Source organism: Salmo salar, chromosome ssa28 (assembly GCF_905237065.1).
Source record: "Salmo salar chromosome ssa28, Ssal_v3.1, whole genome shotgun sequence".
NCBI lineage: Eukaryota > Metazoa > Chordata > Actinopteri > Salmoniformes > Salmonidae > Salmo > Salmo salar.
In genome coordinates, this window is record NC_059469.1 from 28,689,415 (window position 1) to 28,705,128 (window position 15,714).

At 40.5% G+C, this 15,714-nt stretch overlaps 1 protein-coding gene across 2 annotated transcripts in view; it reads right to left on the reverse strand.

The window, feature by feature from the left end:
* Positions 1-2,238: 2,238 nt before the first annotated feature.
* The window catches only part of LOC106589818 (myomesin-2), a 35,722-nt gene continuing 22,246 nt past the window's right edge, over positions 2,239-15,714 (reverse strand). For both annotated transcript variants that reach the window (XM_014180192.2, XM_014180193.2), the window contains 11 exons: positions 15,626-15,688; positions 14,847-14,914; positions 14,503-14,616; positions 9,435-9,522; positions 9,292-9,330; positions 8,649-8,754; positions 7,536-7,699; positions 5,043-5,079; positions 4,781-4,803; positions 4,629-4,684; positions 2,239-3,463 (listed from right to left, as the gene is read on the reverse strand). In XM_014180192.2, coding sequence (XP_014035667.1) covers positions 3,002-3,463; positions 4,629-4,684; positions 4,781-4,803; positions 5,043-5,079; positions 7,536-7,699; positions 8,649-8,754; positions 9,292-9,330; positions 9,435-9,522; positions 14,503-14,616; positions 14,847-14,914; positions 15,626-15,688 — 1,220 coding nt within the window. In that variant the 3' untranslated portion in view covers positions 2,239-3,001. The remainder of the gene's footprint in view (positions 3,464-4,628; positions 4,685-4,780; positions 4,804-5,042; positions 5,080-7,535; positions 7,700-8,648; positions 8,755-9,291; positions 9,331-9,434; positions 9,523-14,502; positions 14,617-14,846; positions 14,915-15,625; positions 15,689-15,714) is intronic.

The window sequence follows — 15,714 nt, forward strand, 5'->3', positions numbered from 1 at the left end:
TAAATCAATTTCACGTTTAAATACAATACATTGACGTATACAGCAAAGCAAAGCAAGGCATAGAATTAGCTATGACTTTACATGTAGTCAGATCCAAAAAATCTGGTCAAGTTCACAATATTAAGACTTATCATTTCAAAATAGTTTGTCGTTTTGCTGTTGTATTTATGAAAGACTGTTGGCAGCATTCCTTTGTTCTGTATAGAGAAAGTTAGCATATCATCAAAGGGATATCACCCACACTCACTTTATCTGAAAGTGAAAAATGCCTCCAATGATAACAATGGCAGTTTCTACTTCAAAGTAATCTCAAATCCTATTTTCTTTACTCTCATGCGCCGAGAACCAAGAGATACTTCTGTTCTAAACCGAACTGTATCACAGACTCAATATAAGTTACTACAGTAGATATGCTCTCTTTGTTTTGAGTTATTAAGTCAATGAACACATATGCCATTTTCAAATCATTGATAATGACCAGTCATCAAAACAATTTAGTAGCACCAAATTGTATGGTACAGGAAGGACCAGGTATTTACTTGATTTAAATAGAAATTAAGAAAATACATAATAAAATTGTAATTATACATGAATAACATGGATAATATATTTGTTTATTTGGGATTGACCCAGCACTGTTTCATTACAGGTAGTTACCAATTGTGTTGTAAAATGACCCAGAAACAACCCAGTGTTAACACATACTTTCCTAGTAAACACTTGGTAAATACCAATTTAAGCGGAACCATTAAGAATAAAGTGCTACCCACAATTCTTATAGATAATTCCCATATTCTGATATTTTTGGTCAGCAATCACTTGTGTTTGATGATTGGATCTGTTGAAAAAAAAGAACCATTCCAAATGTAAAAATGTATGATTTAAACATTTAAGATTTAATGTGCTTATCTTCACGTTTGTTGAATAGCCCCTTTGGGAGCAGCAATTACATAAATCCCTTGCTTTTGTGTGTATTTGGGGTGGTAATTTGTCCACAATGTAGTTTTGTAATTCATCCACCCACAGCAAATCGATGTATAAAAGTAAGCCACATGATTCAGTGTCTTGACTGGTGGCTCCTATGGGTTTAGTGGTTGTACATTGGCTGTGACTGTATGAAGCACCAGTGTCACCATGTGGTCATGTGTAATGAAATAGCTATTCAAAACTGGATTTCAAGGAATGGCTACAATATTATACTGTATTTGACTTGAAATGCACATTTAGGTTATTGATGGGATTTCAAGGAATGGCTACAATATTATACTATTTGACTTGAAATGCACATTTAGGTTATTGATGGGATTTCAAGGAATGGCTACAATATTATACTGTATTTGACTTGAAATGCACATTTAGGTTATTGATGGGATTTAGAAAATACAGTTCTTCAGCTTGTCCATTTAGCCCGTTTGCGAGTAGCAACAATCAATATTATGAGCATTTCTCTGGGGACGACTTTTGAGTGATAGAGGTGCACTGCAATACGTTCTGAGTTGATTGATATAAGTTGCTATAGAAAACTATGATTTATATAGGAAATAATGTTCAGTGATTAAATATGTGTGATTTAATTCAAGTCACATGTAGAATGATTTCAAAAGCTAAATAAGACCAATTTCCTCCATTTTAATTATTCCAATCAAATCCCAACTCCAGTGTAATGATTACTGGAGCCAGTTTATCACTGAAATTAGAAAAAACTGTGCCGTTGAAAATTGACTTTTTGACAGAATAGGGCTTTGAAGTATGTCAAGCTGAAACAGTTTATCAACTATGAACTCGGAAAAAGGACACAACCCAGAAAGTGTATGATGCAAATAATTAATTGACTTGCACTCATATTTGGCTTTTTGAATTGAACATACTCAATTAGGTTAGGAGTACACAACATGAACAAAGTGAATTCCTTTCCCGCCAAAAGTCGACATGTGATTGTGATTTATTAACAATATCCTTGTGGAGATACTTGATTAACAACTCCCATTGAATAGTGGGGAATCTGATGGCAAGTTGTCAGCGGGCAAACAGCCATAGGTGCTCCATATACATGAATTGATTTGTGGAGTTGAAAATGAGAGTGGGCAAAGAGGTAGTGAAAAGTGCTGATGTGATTCAGATAGGCCTATAGCCACTCTAATCGCTTACATATTTTACATTGCGACTGCATTCAGACACCTTGGGTGAGTGTACGCTGGAACCTAATAGTAAACAGCTCAGGGACCACACAGTGAGAAGTGATTTTTGCTCTTTTTTATTAGCACAAAAGCAGGCGGAGACATGCGGCAGCGAGAAGGGTAACGTGATTTATTGGGGACAGTGACTAGAATCGCCGCGCCTGCCGCTGTGGGCTAAGTGGAGGTCCAGCACTTTGGGGTTATCCATCCGTAGGGACAGCCAATACCTCAACATTGCACCAGCTAATTGAAAGTGCAGCTTTTAAAACAGAGATGTAATAAACTAAACATCAAAGCTAGTCAATTTTTACCAAAGCGCCCAAAGTGAGACAGAGACAAGTTCATTAGAAGGCACATTCAGCTTAGTAAACCTTGATGACAACCCCCCCCCCCCCCAGTGAAAAATGAGAGATCTAGTCATAACGTTGGAATCCTTAGTTGCAACATACATTTTTGGACTTAAATGAATGATATATACCTGATTCTCGATGAAAATAAATTATAAATGCCTCATGAAATTTGTTTAACTGTCATACCCTATCAAAACCCAAAAGCTTGTTTTAACACTGTATAACCTCAAAACATGGTTAAAACTATGAATTGTCAGACCTTCCATCCATAGCGCTGTCTATGAATTTGAGAGAGGTTACATTTCTCCAAGCCCATCCCATAACTTTTTACCAAAACAGAGGTGGGGTGTTGCTATGTTATTGTTTCAATAAAGGATTCTAGCTTTAAATAAAGTTATATTTCATGACTCATGCAAAAAGATCAATCACTTTTCATTGTCTTGTCTCTCTTTGGAATTGAAATGCTTCGGTTGTTTACTTTCTCTTTGTTGGGGTAGGGGACTTCATGCTACGAGCTGGGGTGGGAGACTTCAGTCCCTTAGGAGAGGTGGGGGACTTGGCACCGGCTGGAGAAGAGACATGGGAAGGAGCTGAGGAAGGAGCAGGGGTGACAACCTTGGGACCTGGGATCTCAATAGGACGTTTAGGTGGGATGATGGACTTGGGCGTTAGCGTTGGTTTGGCCTGTGGAATCGTGTCTCCATGCTTGTAGGCGCTCACAACGATATCCACGGACTCTCCTCCATATTTGTTCTGCACCGTCATAGTATACCTGCCACAGTCTTCCAGGGACACACGCTTGATGGTGAGACTGGCGAACTTCCCGGACTCGAGGGACACTGAGTACTGGTCATCGGTATACACCTCTGCACCATTTTTTAACCAGGTGACTTGAGGTTTGGGGTCACCGCACACTGTGCAGGTCAAACTCAGTGTCTACCAAGCAGGGCAAAGGAATTGAAAGACCGTTGGTTACCAACACAGATATAACAGAAGAAGATGGAATGTTGGAGTGCTGTTGTTTGATTTAATCAGAGTTTACTATGCTTATCGTGTCTTGTTAAATCCCTAGTCTCTCCCCTCTTGCAGCCCCAAGGTAAAAGAACCAATCACACTACAAACAAGCGTGTGTAGTCACTTTGGAGAGAGGTGCGGTTACAGTGACCTTTACAAGTAGCTCTATTCTGCCATTATGCAAACCATATACCTCTATGACATGTCTACACAATATTCCTATCATATACATCACACTGCATGTGTTTCATAAGGACCCCAGTTTATGTTTTTCCCGCAATATATCATATGCTGTATGAAATCTGACATGAGGTGCTGTGAAATGCAATATAACACCACAATCTTCCACCTAAGGGTGATTTTCCAGTGCTGTGCAGTGCCGTAAAGTACTTAAGTAAAAATACTTTAGATTACCTCTTAAGTAGTTGTATTGGGTATCTGTACTTTACTATTTCGATTTTCGACAACTTTTACTTTACTACATTCTTAAGGAAAATTATATACTTTTTACTCCATACATTTTCCCTGACACCCAAAAGTACTCTACATTTTGAATGCTTAGCAGAACAGGAAAATAGTCAAATTCACGCACTTATCAAGAGAACTTCCCTGGTCATCCCTACTGCCTCTGATCTGGAGGACTCACTAAACACATGCTTCGTTTGTAAATTATGTCTGAGTGTTGGAGTGTACCCCAGGCTATCCGTAAATAATAAATAAACAAGAAAATGGTGCCATCTGGTTTGCTTAATATAAAGAATTTGAAATGATTTAAACTTTTACTTTTGATACTTAAGTATATTTTAGTAATTACATTTAAAACCAAAACTTTTTTACTTTTTCTCAAGTAGTATTTTGCTTGAGTAGTTTTCAATTACTTTGACTCAAGTATGACAATTGGGTACTTTTCCCACCACTGGTGCTGTGTGTAACGCAACAGTAGGTTACAGTGGACATCAGCTGCATCCATCTGGTTATGATCGTTGACACTGACCCTCGCAATGTGTTAAACCATGTCTGGTTACCTGTTCTAGTGTTAAATATATTCCCATCATTGTATTTAATTGCAAAATAAAAGGTAAATTACCTTCTTCTCCATGATGGTAACAACATCAGGGAGACCGCCCAGCACTTTGCCACGGTCTAAAAATGAAGATATTATATAATCACAATATGGTCCGAATCAGAAAATTCCCACAGAGCCACAATCTAGCATTATGTCAAGGGGAATGTACTCACTGGCTTCAGCATATGCTTCCTCTCTGGAAAACAAGAGAAAAATGTTCATTAGCACAGTGAGGCTTGGTATATTTCACCCCAAGACTGTGACTCCATACACATGCTCTGCATTACCACAATACATTAACACTATGTAGGAATTCAAGCTGTGTTTTAGCTGTATAGAACATTACATGTATATAGTATTATTGACCTGCATACATGTGCATGAAATAACACGGAAATTAATACACTGAACAGAATTATGACGTGATTATCTTACTTGAGAGTTGTGAATTCAGCAAAGGCTTTATCGTAGGCTGTGAAAAAGAAAGAAAATATTGGCTATTCATGCATCTAATAATTAAACCGCTCTAATTACATTAATTATTATTTATTATAGTTAATATGCACGATGCAACGCGGAGTGCCTGGACACAGCCCTTAGCTGTGCAATACTGTGCAGCCGTATTCATCGACCTGGCCAAGGCTTTCGACTCGGTCAATCATCGCATTCTTATCGGCAGACTCAACAGCCTTGTATTCTCAAATGACTGCCTCGCCTGGTTCACCAACTACTGCTCAGACAGTGTTCAGTGTGTCAAATCGGAGGGCCTGTTGTGCGGACCTCTGGCAGTCTCTAAGGGGGTGCCACAGGGTTCAATTCTCGGGCCGACTCTTTTCTCTGTATACATCAATGATGTCGCTCTTGCTGCTGGTGATTCTCTGATCTACCTCTACGCAGACGACACCATTCTGTATACTTCTGGCCCTTCTTTGGACACTGTGTTAACTAACCTACAGACGAGCTTCAATGCCATACAACTCTCCTTCCGTGGCCTACAACTGCTCTTAAATGCAAGTAAAACTAAATGCATGCTTTTCAACCGATCGCTGCCCGCACCTGCCTGCCCGTCCAGCATCACTACTCTGGACAGCTCTGACTTAGAATATGTGGGCAACTACAAATACCTAGGTGTCTGGTTAGACTGTAAACTCTCCTTCCAGACTCACATTAGAATCGGCTTCCTATTCCTTCCTTCACTCATGCTGCCAAACATCCCCTCGTAAAACGGATTATCCTACCGATCCATGACTTCGGCGATGTCATTTACAAAATAGCCTCCAACACTCTACTCAGCAAATTGGATGCAGTCTATCACAGTGCCATCCGTTTAGTCACCAAAGCGCCATATACTACCCACCACTGCCACCTGTATGCTCTCATTGGCTGGTCCTCGCTTCATATTCGTTGCCAAACCCACTGGCTCCAGGTCATCTATAAGTCTTTGCTAGGTAAAGCCCCACCTTATCTCAGCTCACTGGTCACCATAGCAGCACCCACCCGTAGCACGCGCTCCAGCAGGTATATTTCACTGGTCACCCCCAAAGTCAATTCCTCCTTTGGCCGCCTTTCCTTCCAGTTCTCTGCTGCCAATGACTGGAACGAATTGCAAAAATCACTGAAGCTGGAGACTCATATCTCCCTCACTAACTTTAAGCATCAGCTGTCAGAGTAGCTTACAGATCATTGCACCTGTACATAGCCCATCTGCAAATAGCCCACCAAACTACCTCATCCTCATATTGTTATTTATTTTTTGGCCAGGTCGCAGATGTCAATGAGAACTTATTCTCAACTGGCCTACCTGGTTAAATAAAGGTTAAATAAATAATATATATATATATTATATATATATTATATATATATATATATTGGCCATATATCACAAACCCTTGAGGTGCCTTATTGTTATTGTAAACTGGTTACCAATGTAATTAGAGATGTTAAAATACACTTTTTGTCATACCCGTGGTATACGGTCTGATATACCACGGCTGTCAGCCAATCAGCATTCAGGGCTCAAACCACCCGGTTTATAATTAATGTTACACCATAAAAAAACAATGTTGAAGTGTAGATGGAGTAACCTACTTTCTTTCTATTGCCGTTCTTACTGGTACTTGTCTTGGAGACATAACAGCAGAAACATATCGTACCTCATTATTGTAATGTTGTTCTGTTTTGCCTGAAATAGCTCATCCTCGCTCACTCATTACTGTTTCCAGCCCACACATCGCATGACCTGTCAGGGACCAGCCCTTGATTATGTTTGTCATCAAACAGTCTGTTGACTAACTGAAGTCTGAGCCAGGATTGCACCTTTGATATTGTTGTTCCTGTTATTTCATCCCCCGGATTAGCCTAAATATGCTGCTTGCTTCTGTGTACCCAGCTGCAGAGATGCCCTTTTCTTTGTATTATAAATGTAGAAATCAGTGTAAAACTGGACACTGCATGGGTTATTCTAAGACTGTGGCAGAACAACAGTAGAGTGGCCAATAGTTGGAGGTGGTATGATAAAAACTACAACAGTGTTTAGTAGTTGGTCATTTTGATAAAGATGCGCAGTGATCTCATTACTGTGGTCCAGCTGAAGACTCCACCTCATTGATATACTGCCAGAAAAAATGGTAATGATATACAACCTTCGGTTTTTTCAACATTTAGATGTTAGGTACACACACGAATGAAGACTGGGCTGGGAATCCAATGCATACGAATGAATGTGAATATCTAAAATGATGAACTCCATTGATCAGGTGTATCATTTACAGGTTACCATTATCCTGGTATTGTTCTTGAGGTTCATACATGCTGAATGTGCTAATATCACTGTGTTCATGTGTTATGCTATTTGCAAGACTGAAGGAGAAGTAGGTTGTTAAAGTACAAGTACGACGGCATATATACTGTCTATATCATCTGGCTTACCGTGTCCAGAGAGGTCGATGGTGCGAGTATAGGTCTTATCCGTATCTATTATCTGGATGTGGTAAAGACCCTTATCCCTGTCTGTGGGTTCAATGATCTCCATAGTGGCCATGGCTGGGGTACCTCCAATACGCACCTTCTCAGAGTGAGAGAGTTTCCTTTCCCTAGAATGGTAAAGGGGAGGAACAGATGGAGCATAATAATTATTGTTTTGGGATTGAAAAAACACTGCTATTGAAGGTATCCATTGTGTTGGATTGAGTAGGCCCCTAAAGAGCAGTCAATGAAAAATTTTATAAACTCTCATTCACAGGTAGCTCAATGAGGACCTAATTGGATCATACAAACATAACATGAAATTGTGATTGATTCTAATGAAAATGGTAGAATTTCCTAATTTCTCTCATAATAAGTGTCATTTTCTAGTAGTTTATCAAATAATGACCAGCTGCAGTTGCCTTTCTGGACCATTTGAGCATCATCACTATGTTATTTATGTGCCATGGCCCTCTTGGCAGGCAGGGAGGACCTGAAATTTGCCAAGCTCAAATTTGTGAGGAATCATGGGAAATGGTGAGCTTTGTTCAGTCATTGCGTGTGAAATTGTTGCCGTGCTGTGAAACATGCTCCCCTTGTCTATGCCATGCACGCCAGAAGAAAGAAAAAGCCGAAGCAGCTACTTCAAAATGTTCATACAGGGATTAGAAGACCCACGCATGGTTTAGCTGAAACTGGTTTGCCTTACACAAGCTGCTGTAACCGATGACTTCCCACAAGTGTTTTTTTTTATTATCCTGTAGCTATTCTGCTAGGTAGGCCTACTAAATATTTCCTTAGGACAGAGCATTAGTGAGAGTTGATATATGTTTTGTATTGTTTGTGTGTGAAGAAAGGCTCTGGTGTCACTGTTGTTTTACATTTTTACTAAAGAGTCACAGTTTTAGACAAAATCTCAAATCATGTTTACACGCCTAGCTCATGTTACGCCTTGGGATAAAACCTTGTGTGGATTCTATTTACATGAACATTTCTATAATTTTGCATTCTCTGCATAATTTAATAAAAGAAAAGACCCCCCCACCCCCCCAAAATAAATACGTAGCATATGCTTACACGTGCAGCCAATGGATTTTCATCTCCTCTGTGTAGTATTTCATGTGGCATTGGAGCTGAATGCCTGTTGCTGTGCAGTGAATTGCCAACTCAGCTGCAGAGGATCCTGGTGAGCGAAAAGGAAAACCCAAGCGTCCTTTAGTGTACATATGCTGACATATATGTTCTATATGTCTCTTAAATTAATAATATATCTTCTTAGATAGACACAACTTGGTGACTTGCTGTGGTTTACTAATTGGTTGGCCAGTGCAGGGAATTGGAAATCAGCACAACAAATGCTGTAATGGGGATATGATTTCAGGCTAGGACGACAGGTACAGATTTGTTACTTCAGCCCAGTTCTTGAGGGTAGAGTAACAAGACCCTTGATATGCCCACTGGCTGTGTAATCCGCCTCATTAGTTTTGCTGCACTGATTTAGCTGCACTGAGAAAAACCACAGAACTGTGTGAGGAACACATCTGTAATCTAACAATCAAGTCCAACTGATTTATTGCCCTGGTTGAATAATGAGTAGAATAACGTGAAATGAGTTTAAAAAAGTATGCTAAAGTATGTTAAAGCATGCTAAAATATGCTAAGTATACTAAAAAGGGAAGTGGCAATCAAGCAAGCTAAACTTGAAGATATTAGTACCTACCAGCAAGTTTAGAAAGCTTGTTGATAATTTCATCAAAAGCTGTAAGAGAGATGTTGATAGAACAAAATTACATTCAAAGTATGTTCACAGTAAGACAATATATTTCACATACAACATGGTATAATTTTGCTAATAATATTTACCATGGCCAGATATTTCAATTTGGGACTGATCCTTTCCTCTGTCGTCACTGATGGTAGCTTTGTAAATGCCAGTGGAAGCCTTGGAGAACTAGGTTGGATAAAAAAACACAGCACCATTTCAGGAATCAAATTAGAACGCAGTAGATAGGCCTCAAATTCGAATGATGTAGATAGGCCTCAAATCAGAACGCAGTAGATAGGCCTCAAATTTGAATGCAGTAGATAGGCCTACCCTCTGTAACAGTAACACTGACCACGTAAGCTTCATTAACTTCATTACATTGAGATTGGAATTGTTTTGCTTTAGTCAATTCCGGTTCATACAGTGTCTCTAACCACATTTCCATCCACAATTTTTACGTGAGTAAAGTCATACCGTATTTTAAAAAAAACAGCTGTGATGGAAACAGGAAATTTCAGTACAATTTTATAAATGCTGACAGATCATTTGTCAGTTCAACATTGGTGCTTTCTTTTTCTGCTGGTAAAATGTATCATGCACGAAATGGCAGTGGAAGGCCTTTATGCGCAAATATTGATATAATAACCATCCTATCGAAGTATCATCACACGATGATATGGTATGTAGTCACCACTTCTCCCACTACGACTGGGGAAACCATGCAGTTTATAAGGCTACAGATGAAATAAGTTATGATGAACTTCACAGGGTGATGAAAGTGCACAGTGATGAGCTTGATGCTCCTTTCCAATAAATATCAAGGGTCTTATTCTGATGAGATGGTATTGATGCTTGACTGCCATTTGATAAATAAATATATTCTCGCTCTTATCCATAATAATCTCAACATGTTGACTAGCCTACCCGCACAGCGTACCCGCACTGTATCTACAAGCTGTTGGCTAGTGTGCACATGCCAAGACCAGAGTAGGCACATTTACTATTTAACACATCATTTTTTGTGACAAAACTATCGCTAGAGTTGTAAATATGATGGAAACACATTGAACTTCACATTTTTAGTTGGTACATGACAATATAAGCTGACTTTTATCTGCAACGAGTCAGTTTGGTGGAAACACACCACTGGTGGAAAATATTTTTTTCTTTATGCAGATTTTTGAATATTCGCATGAAAATCTATTACCAATTGGATGCAAACCTAGCTATTGTCTCAATTTCATATAATTTTTCTCACCACTTCTGGCATTTACATGTGGCCAATGTCAAACAGGCTGTATATCAAGCACAGGATCAGAGTAACCTCTTCCATCTCATAGCTTTGTGAGGACAGAGTACGATTGCAGGGTGTGAATATTTATAATGACATAATTGGAAGTGACTGCTTTCTATGACAGTGGCGCTTTACTGAGGATCGCGCTGCTTATCTTCTTCCCCTCAGGGTTATTCCTCTTGTTTCCTATAAATGACTGGTGCCCCTAGGACCTCAAGTCAAAATTCGCCTTGACTGCACTTCTTACTTCCCTTACATTACATTACATCACAGTACATCACATCACAGTACATTACATCACATTGCATCACAGTACATTACATCACAAATGTTTTGGTGGCTATTTGTCTCTTGTCTTATTGTGTGAAACAGTGGAGGCTGCTGAGGGGGAAATGGCTCATAATGATGGCTGGAATGGAGCGAATGGAATCAACCCATGTGTTTGATTTATTTGATACCATTCCACACATACCGCCCCAGCCATTACCATGAGCATGTCCTCCCCAACTAAGGTGCCACCAACATCCTGTGGTATAAAGCGTAGGAACTGACAGCATGACTGTGTAGGCGGATAATACCCTCCTTCAACACAAACAAGGGTAATACAGAGTATTAGTATGGCTAACTTTGGCTTGGCCTGATTGTGTCTAGATGATATGGAAAGTCACAGGACTGCTCAGAATTGTACTCAACAACAACTCTGTTCTCAATGACTGCCATGAGATTTCCAGCAATGAAGTCATAGGATGAATGTGCCTAACCCGGTTTACCAGACTGCAAGGTCCTTTTACTGTAGACTATTATCAAAACTACTGGGTTTCCAAGAAATGTAATTGTGCTTCTGCCTATTGTCCACATACAGTAACACCTGCTATTATATGTACAGGTAACTGCCAAAATAATGGAAGCATTTGAGTAAATGAGGGATGCAAAGTATGTTGAAAGCAGGTGCCTCCACACAGGTGTGGTTCCTGAGGTAGTTAAGCAATTAAAACATCCCATCATGCTTAAAAGCTCTGCATGGTCAATCTGACGTCTGCAGTGGCTGTACAGCACTTACCCTTAAGTCAGGGCATTCATATTTCTTGTGCTTCGTGGAGCAGAGCAGAGCTGTTGTGAAGGAACTTGTGAAGGAAGTGAGACCTCCCGCCGCCACTTGCCATCAACCAATCATGGCAATGCGGAGCCCTCTGCATTGTTACAAAAATTGGGAGGGAGCTCGATTTGTCCTCTGCAATTGCATCACACCCTCCATACGGCGCCTCCGGACAGCATTGCCAGATCAAGCATACATCAGCTATTAGGGTCATGTATAAAATTATTGTTATTTTGGCTACCATGGATAGAAGAAGAGATCTCAGTGACTTTGAAAGAGAGGTCTCAAAGGAGCAGAGAGGGGTTTAAAGTGTGTGTGTGTGTGTGTGTGTGTGTGTGTGTGTGTGTGTGTGTGTGTGTGTGTGTGTGTGTGTGTGTGTGTGTGTGTGTGTGTGTGTGTGTGTGTGTGTGTGTGTGTGTGTGTCTCAGTCACCAGATCTTAATGCAATTGAACACTTATGGAAGATTCTGGAGTGGCACCTGAAACAGTGTTCTCCACCAAAATACACAAAACACCAAATGATGTAATTTTTTTGTGGGAGAATGGTGTCACATCCCTCCAATAGAGTTCCAGACACTTGTAGAATATATGCCAAGGTGCATTGAAGCTGTTCTGGCAGCTCTGGTGGCTCATGAGAGCCCAACACCCTATTAATACACTTTATGTTGATGTTTCCTTTATTTTGGCAGTTACCTGTCGTTTGTTCAATCTTTATACAACAGGTGAGTCTAATGCTGAATGCTGATTGGTTAAAAGCGCATTCCAGCAGGTGTCTATTCCATAAATTACCACCGGCTAAATCTATGACGTTAAAATGCCTATATATATATATATATATATATATATATATATATATATATATTTTTATGTTTAAAACATACAGTATACTTGCAGTGAAGCCGCTCAACAGCTACATCACATTAATCATCTAACCGACTCCCACCCAGAGCGACACAACAAGGGTGGCTGCTGAGGGGAGGATGACCCTGGTTGCTTCTGTGTGTCGCTCTGGATGGGAGTCTGTTAGATGACTAATGTGATGTAGTTGTTGAGCAGCTTCAGTGCAAGTATATTGTATGTTTTAAACATGGATCGATGGAATACTCAGTACTTTGTTGAAGCACCTTTGGCACCGATTACAGCATCGAGTCTTCTTGGGTATGATGCTACAAACTTGGCACACCTGTATTTGGGGAGTTTCTCTCATTCTTCTCTGCAGATCCTCTCAAGCTCTGTCAGGTTGGATGGGGAGCGTCACTGACCAGCTATTTTCAGGTCTTTCCAGAGATGTTAGATCGGGTTCAAGTCCGGGCACTGGCTGGGCCACTCAAGGACATTCAGAGACTTGTACCAAAGCCGTTCCCGCGTTGTCTTGGCTGTGCTTAGGGTCGTTGTCCTGTTGGAAGGTGAACCTTTTCCCCCAGTCTGATGTCCTGAGCGCTCTGGTGCAGGTTTTCATCTAGGATCACTCTTGGTTTCATCAGACCAGAAAATCTTGTTTCTCATGGTCTGAGAGTCTTTAGGTGCATTTTGGCAAACTCCAAGCAGGCTGTCATGTGCCTTTAACTGAGGAGTGGCTTCCGTCTGGCCACTCTACCATAAAGGCCTAATTTTTCGAGTGCTGCAGATAAGGTTGTCCTTCTGGAAGGTTCTCCCATCTCCACGGAGGAACTCTACAGCTCTGTCAGAGTGATCATCTGGGGGGGGTAGTCTGGTTCTTGACCAAGGCCCTTCTCCCCCGATTGCTCAGTTTGGCCGGGTGGCCAGCTCTAGGGAGAGTCTTGGTGGTTCCAAACTTCTTCTATTTAAGAATGATGGAGGCCACTGTGTTCTTTGGGACCTTCAATGCTGCAGAAGCTCTCAGAGCTCTACAGACAATTCCTTCGATCTCATGACTTGGTTTTTGCTCTGATATGCACTGTCAACTGTGGGACCTTATATAGACAGGTGTCTGCCTTTCCAAATCATGTCCGATCAATTGAATTTACCACAGGTGTAGAAACATCTCAAGGATGACCAACTGAAACAGGATGCACCTGAGCCTAATTTCGAGTCTCATAGCAAAGGGTCAAACTGAAACGAAGTGCAGCTAGTTTGCAGTCTTTACAGCTTCAAGGTTTGAAGTGATTGTGTTAGCTGTGTTGTTGGCTAGCTCCTCTGAACAACAGTGTCCTGAAGAGATATTACATTTTCTATGCCAGGCGAAACCACACCTCAATAACTCATTGTTATGGATGTATCCAAATAAATGTCACTAGAAAACTACTTAAACAAAGGCAAACGCAGCTACTTTTGTTATTTATTTTTTAAATGTTTGACGTGACTCTTAAGTTAGTTGTAGTTGGCTAGCTAGCAAACAGTATGGCAATGGAAAATTTAGAACGAACGTCTGGGTCGCGTCCATAGATACAGAACAAAAAGACTGAACGACTGGGTCGCGTCTCTGGCAACCGAACCAATAGAACGAACAACCAGACGGCTTGGGTAGCAACCCTAGATTTGTTTCGGGACTATATCTTGTGGAAGGATGAAATAGTGTTAATAAATTAATCTAAATAACGTTTTTTAATTAAAATATGTCAATCATCATTTGAATATGTTGGTAACCTCTTGTATAAGAGTGATAATGTCCTTGAAGCCGGTGTTTGGAGGATATATTGGCACGGTTCGACTTTGTCTCGGGCCTGACAACACCCGTGTCAATATATCCTGCAAACACCGGCTTATCGGGCATTATCACTTAATTAGAAGGTGTGTGTCTGTGTGATACAATTACCAGGGAAATAGGAAGCTTGCAGGTTCCAGATGCCAGATTGACTGGCCCTTCAGGGGTAATCTCAACGGCATCCTTAAACCAATGCAGCGCAGTTTCCTTCTTCAGATTATCCACCTGCATTATGAAACAACAGAACCCATAGCCCACAGGTAGGTGAACCAGCCCAAACAAAGACGCATGCCTGCAGTACAACAACACCATCTGTCAACGCAGGGAACAACGACTGAGGTGAATCATGCTGACTGTGTTTGTCATTTAGATTGGCAGTAGCAATAACTCATGCCATCATTTCCATTTAATCTCTTGGCTTAATCTAATTGTACTTTCGGTGAATGTTTAATTACCTTGCAGATGAGTGCCACAGAGCAGTCATCCCCGACATGGACTGACAAAAACTCACTGAAGTGGGGGCCTGGAAAGAGGGCAAGAGAGACAGAAAGGGTGGGAGGGAGAGAGGGGGGGATAGAGGGAGGGAGGGGGAAGAGCGGGCATATGAAGGTCAGATTTCATCAATTGTTTTGCTAATAACACCCTTGTGTCCTTGTAATATCCTTGTAACAATGGGTGGCTGAAGGATTTGCAGGTGTGATAACAGTGTGTGGCTGCCATAAATAATGTCAACCATTTTGAAGGAATAAATCGTTATGATATCAAATCATCATCTTAGTACTTGAAATTCATACCTAATTTAAATATTACTCAAATTAATTTCCCAAACACTAGAGGACTGCATATTGAATTTCCCAAACACTAGAGGACTGCATATTGAATTTCCCAAACACTAGAGGACTGCATAATGAATTACCCAAAGACTAGAGGACTGCATATTGAATTTCCCAAACACTAGAGGACTGCATAATGAATTTCCCAAACACTAGAGGACTGCATATTGAATTTCCCAAACACTAGAGGACTGCATATTGAATTTCCCAAACACTAGAGGACTGCATATTGAATTTCCCAAACACTAGAGGACTGCATAATGAATTACCCAAAGACTAGAGGACTGCATATTGAATTTCCCAAACACTAGAGGACTGCATAATGAATTTCCCAAACACTAGAGGACTGCATATTGAATTTCCCAAACACTAGAGGACTGCATATTTTGAAACACTGTTACCGTCTTTCACTCTGACGTACTCGCTCCTTTGGTGTTCTGCGTCAGCGAGAGCTGCCTTGAAATCTACAACCCAAACAAAGTGATACAGG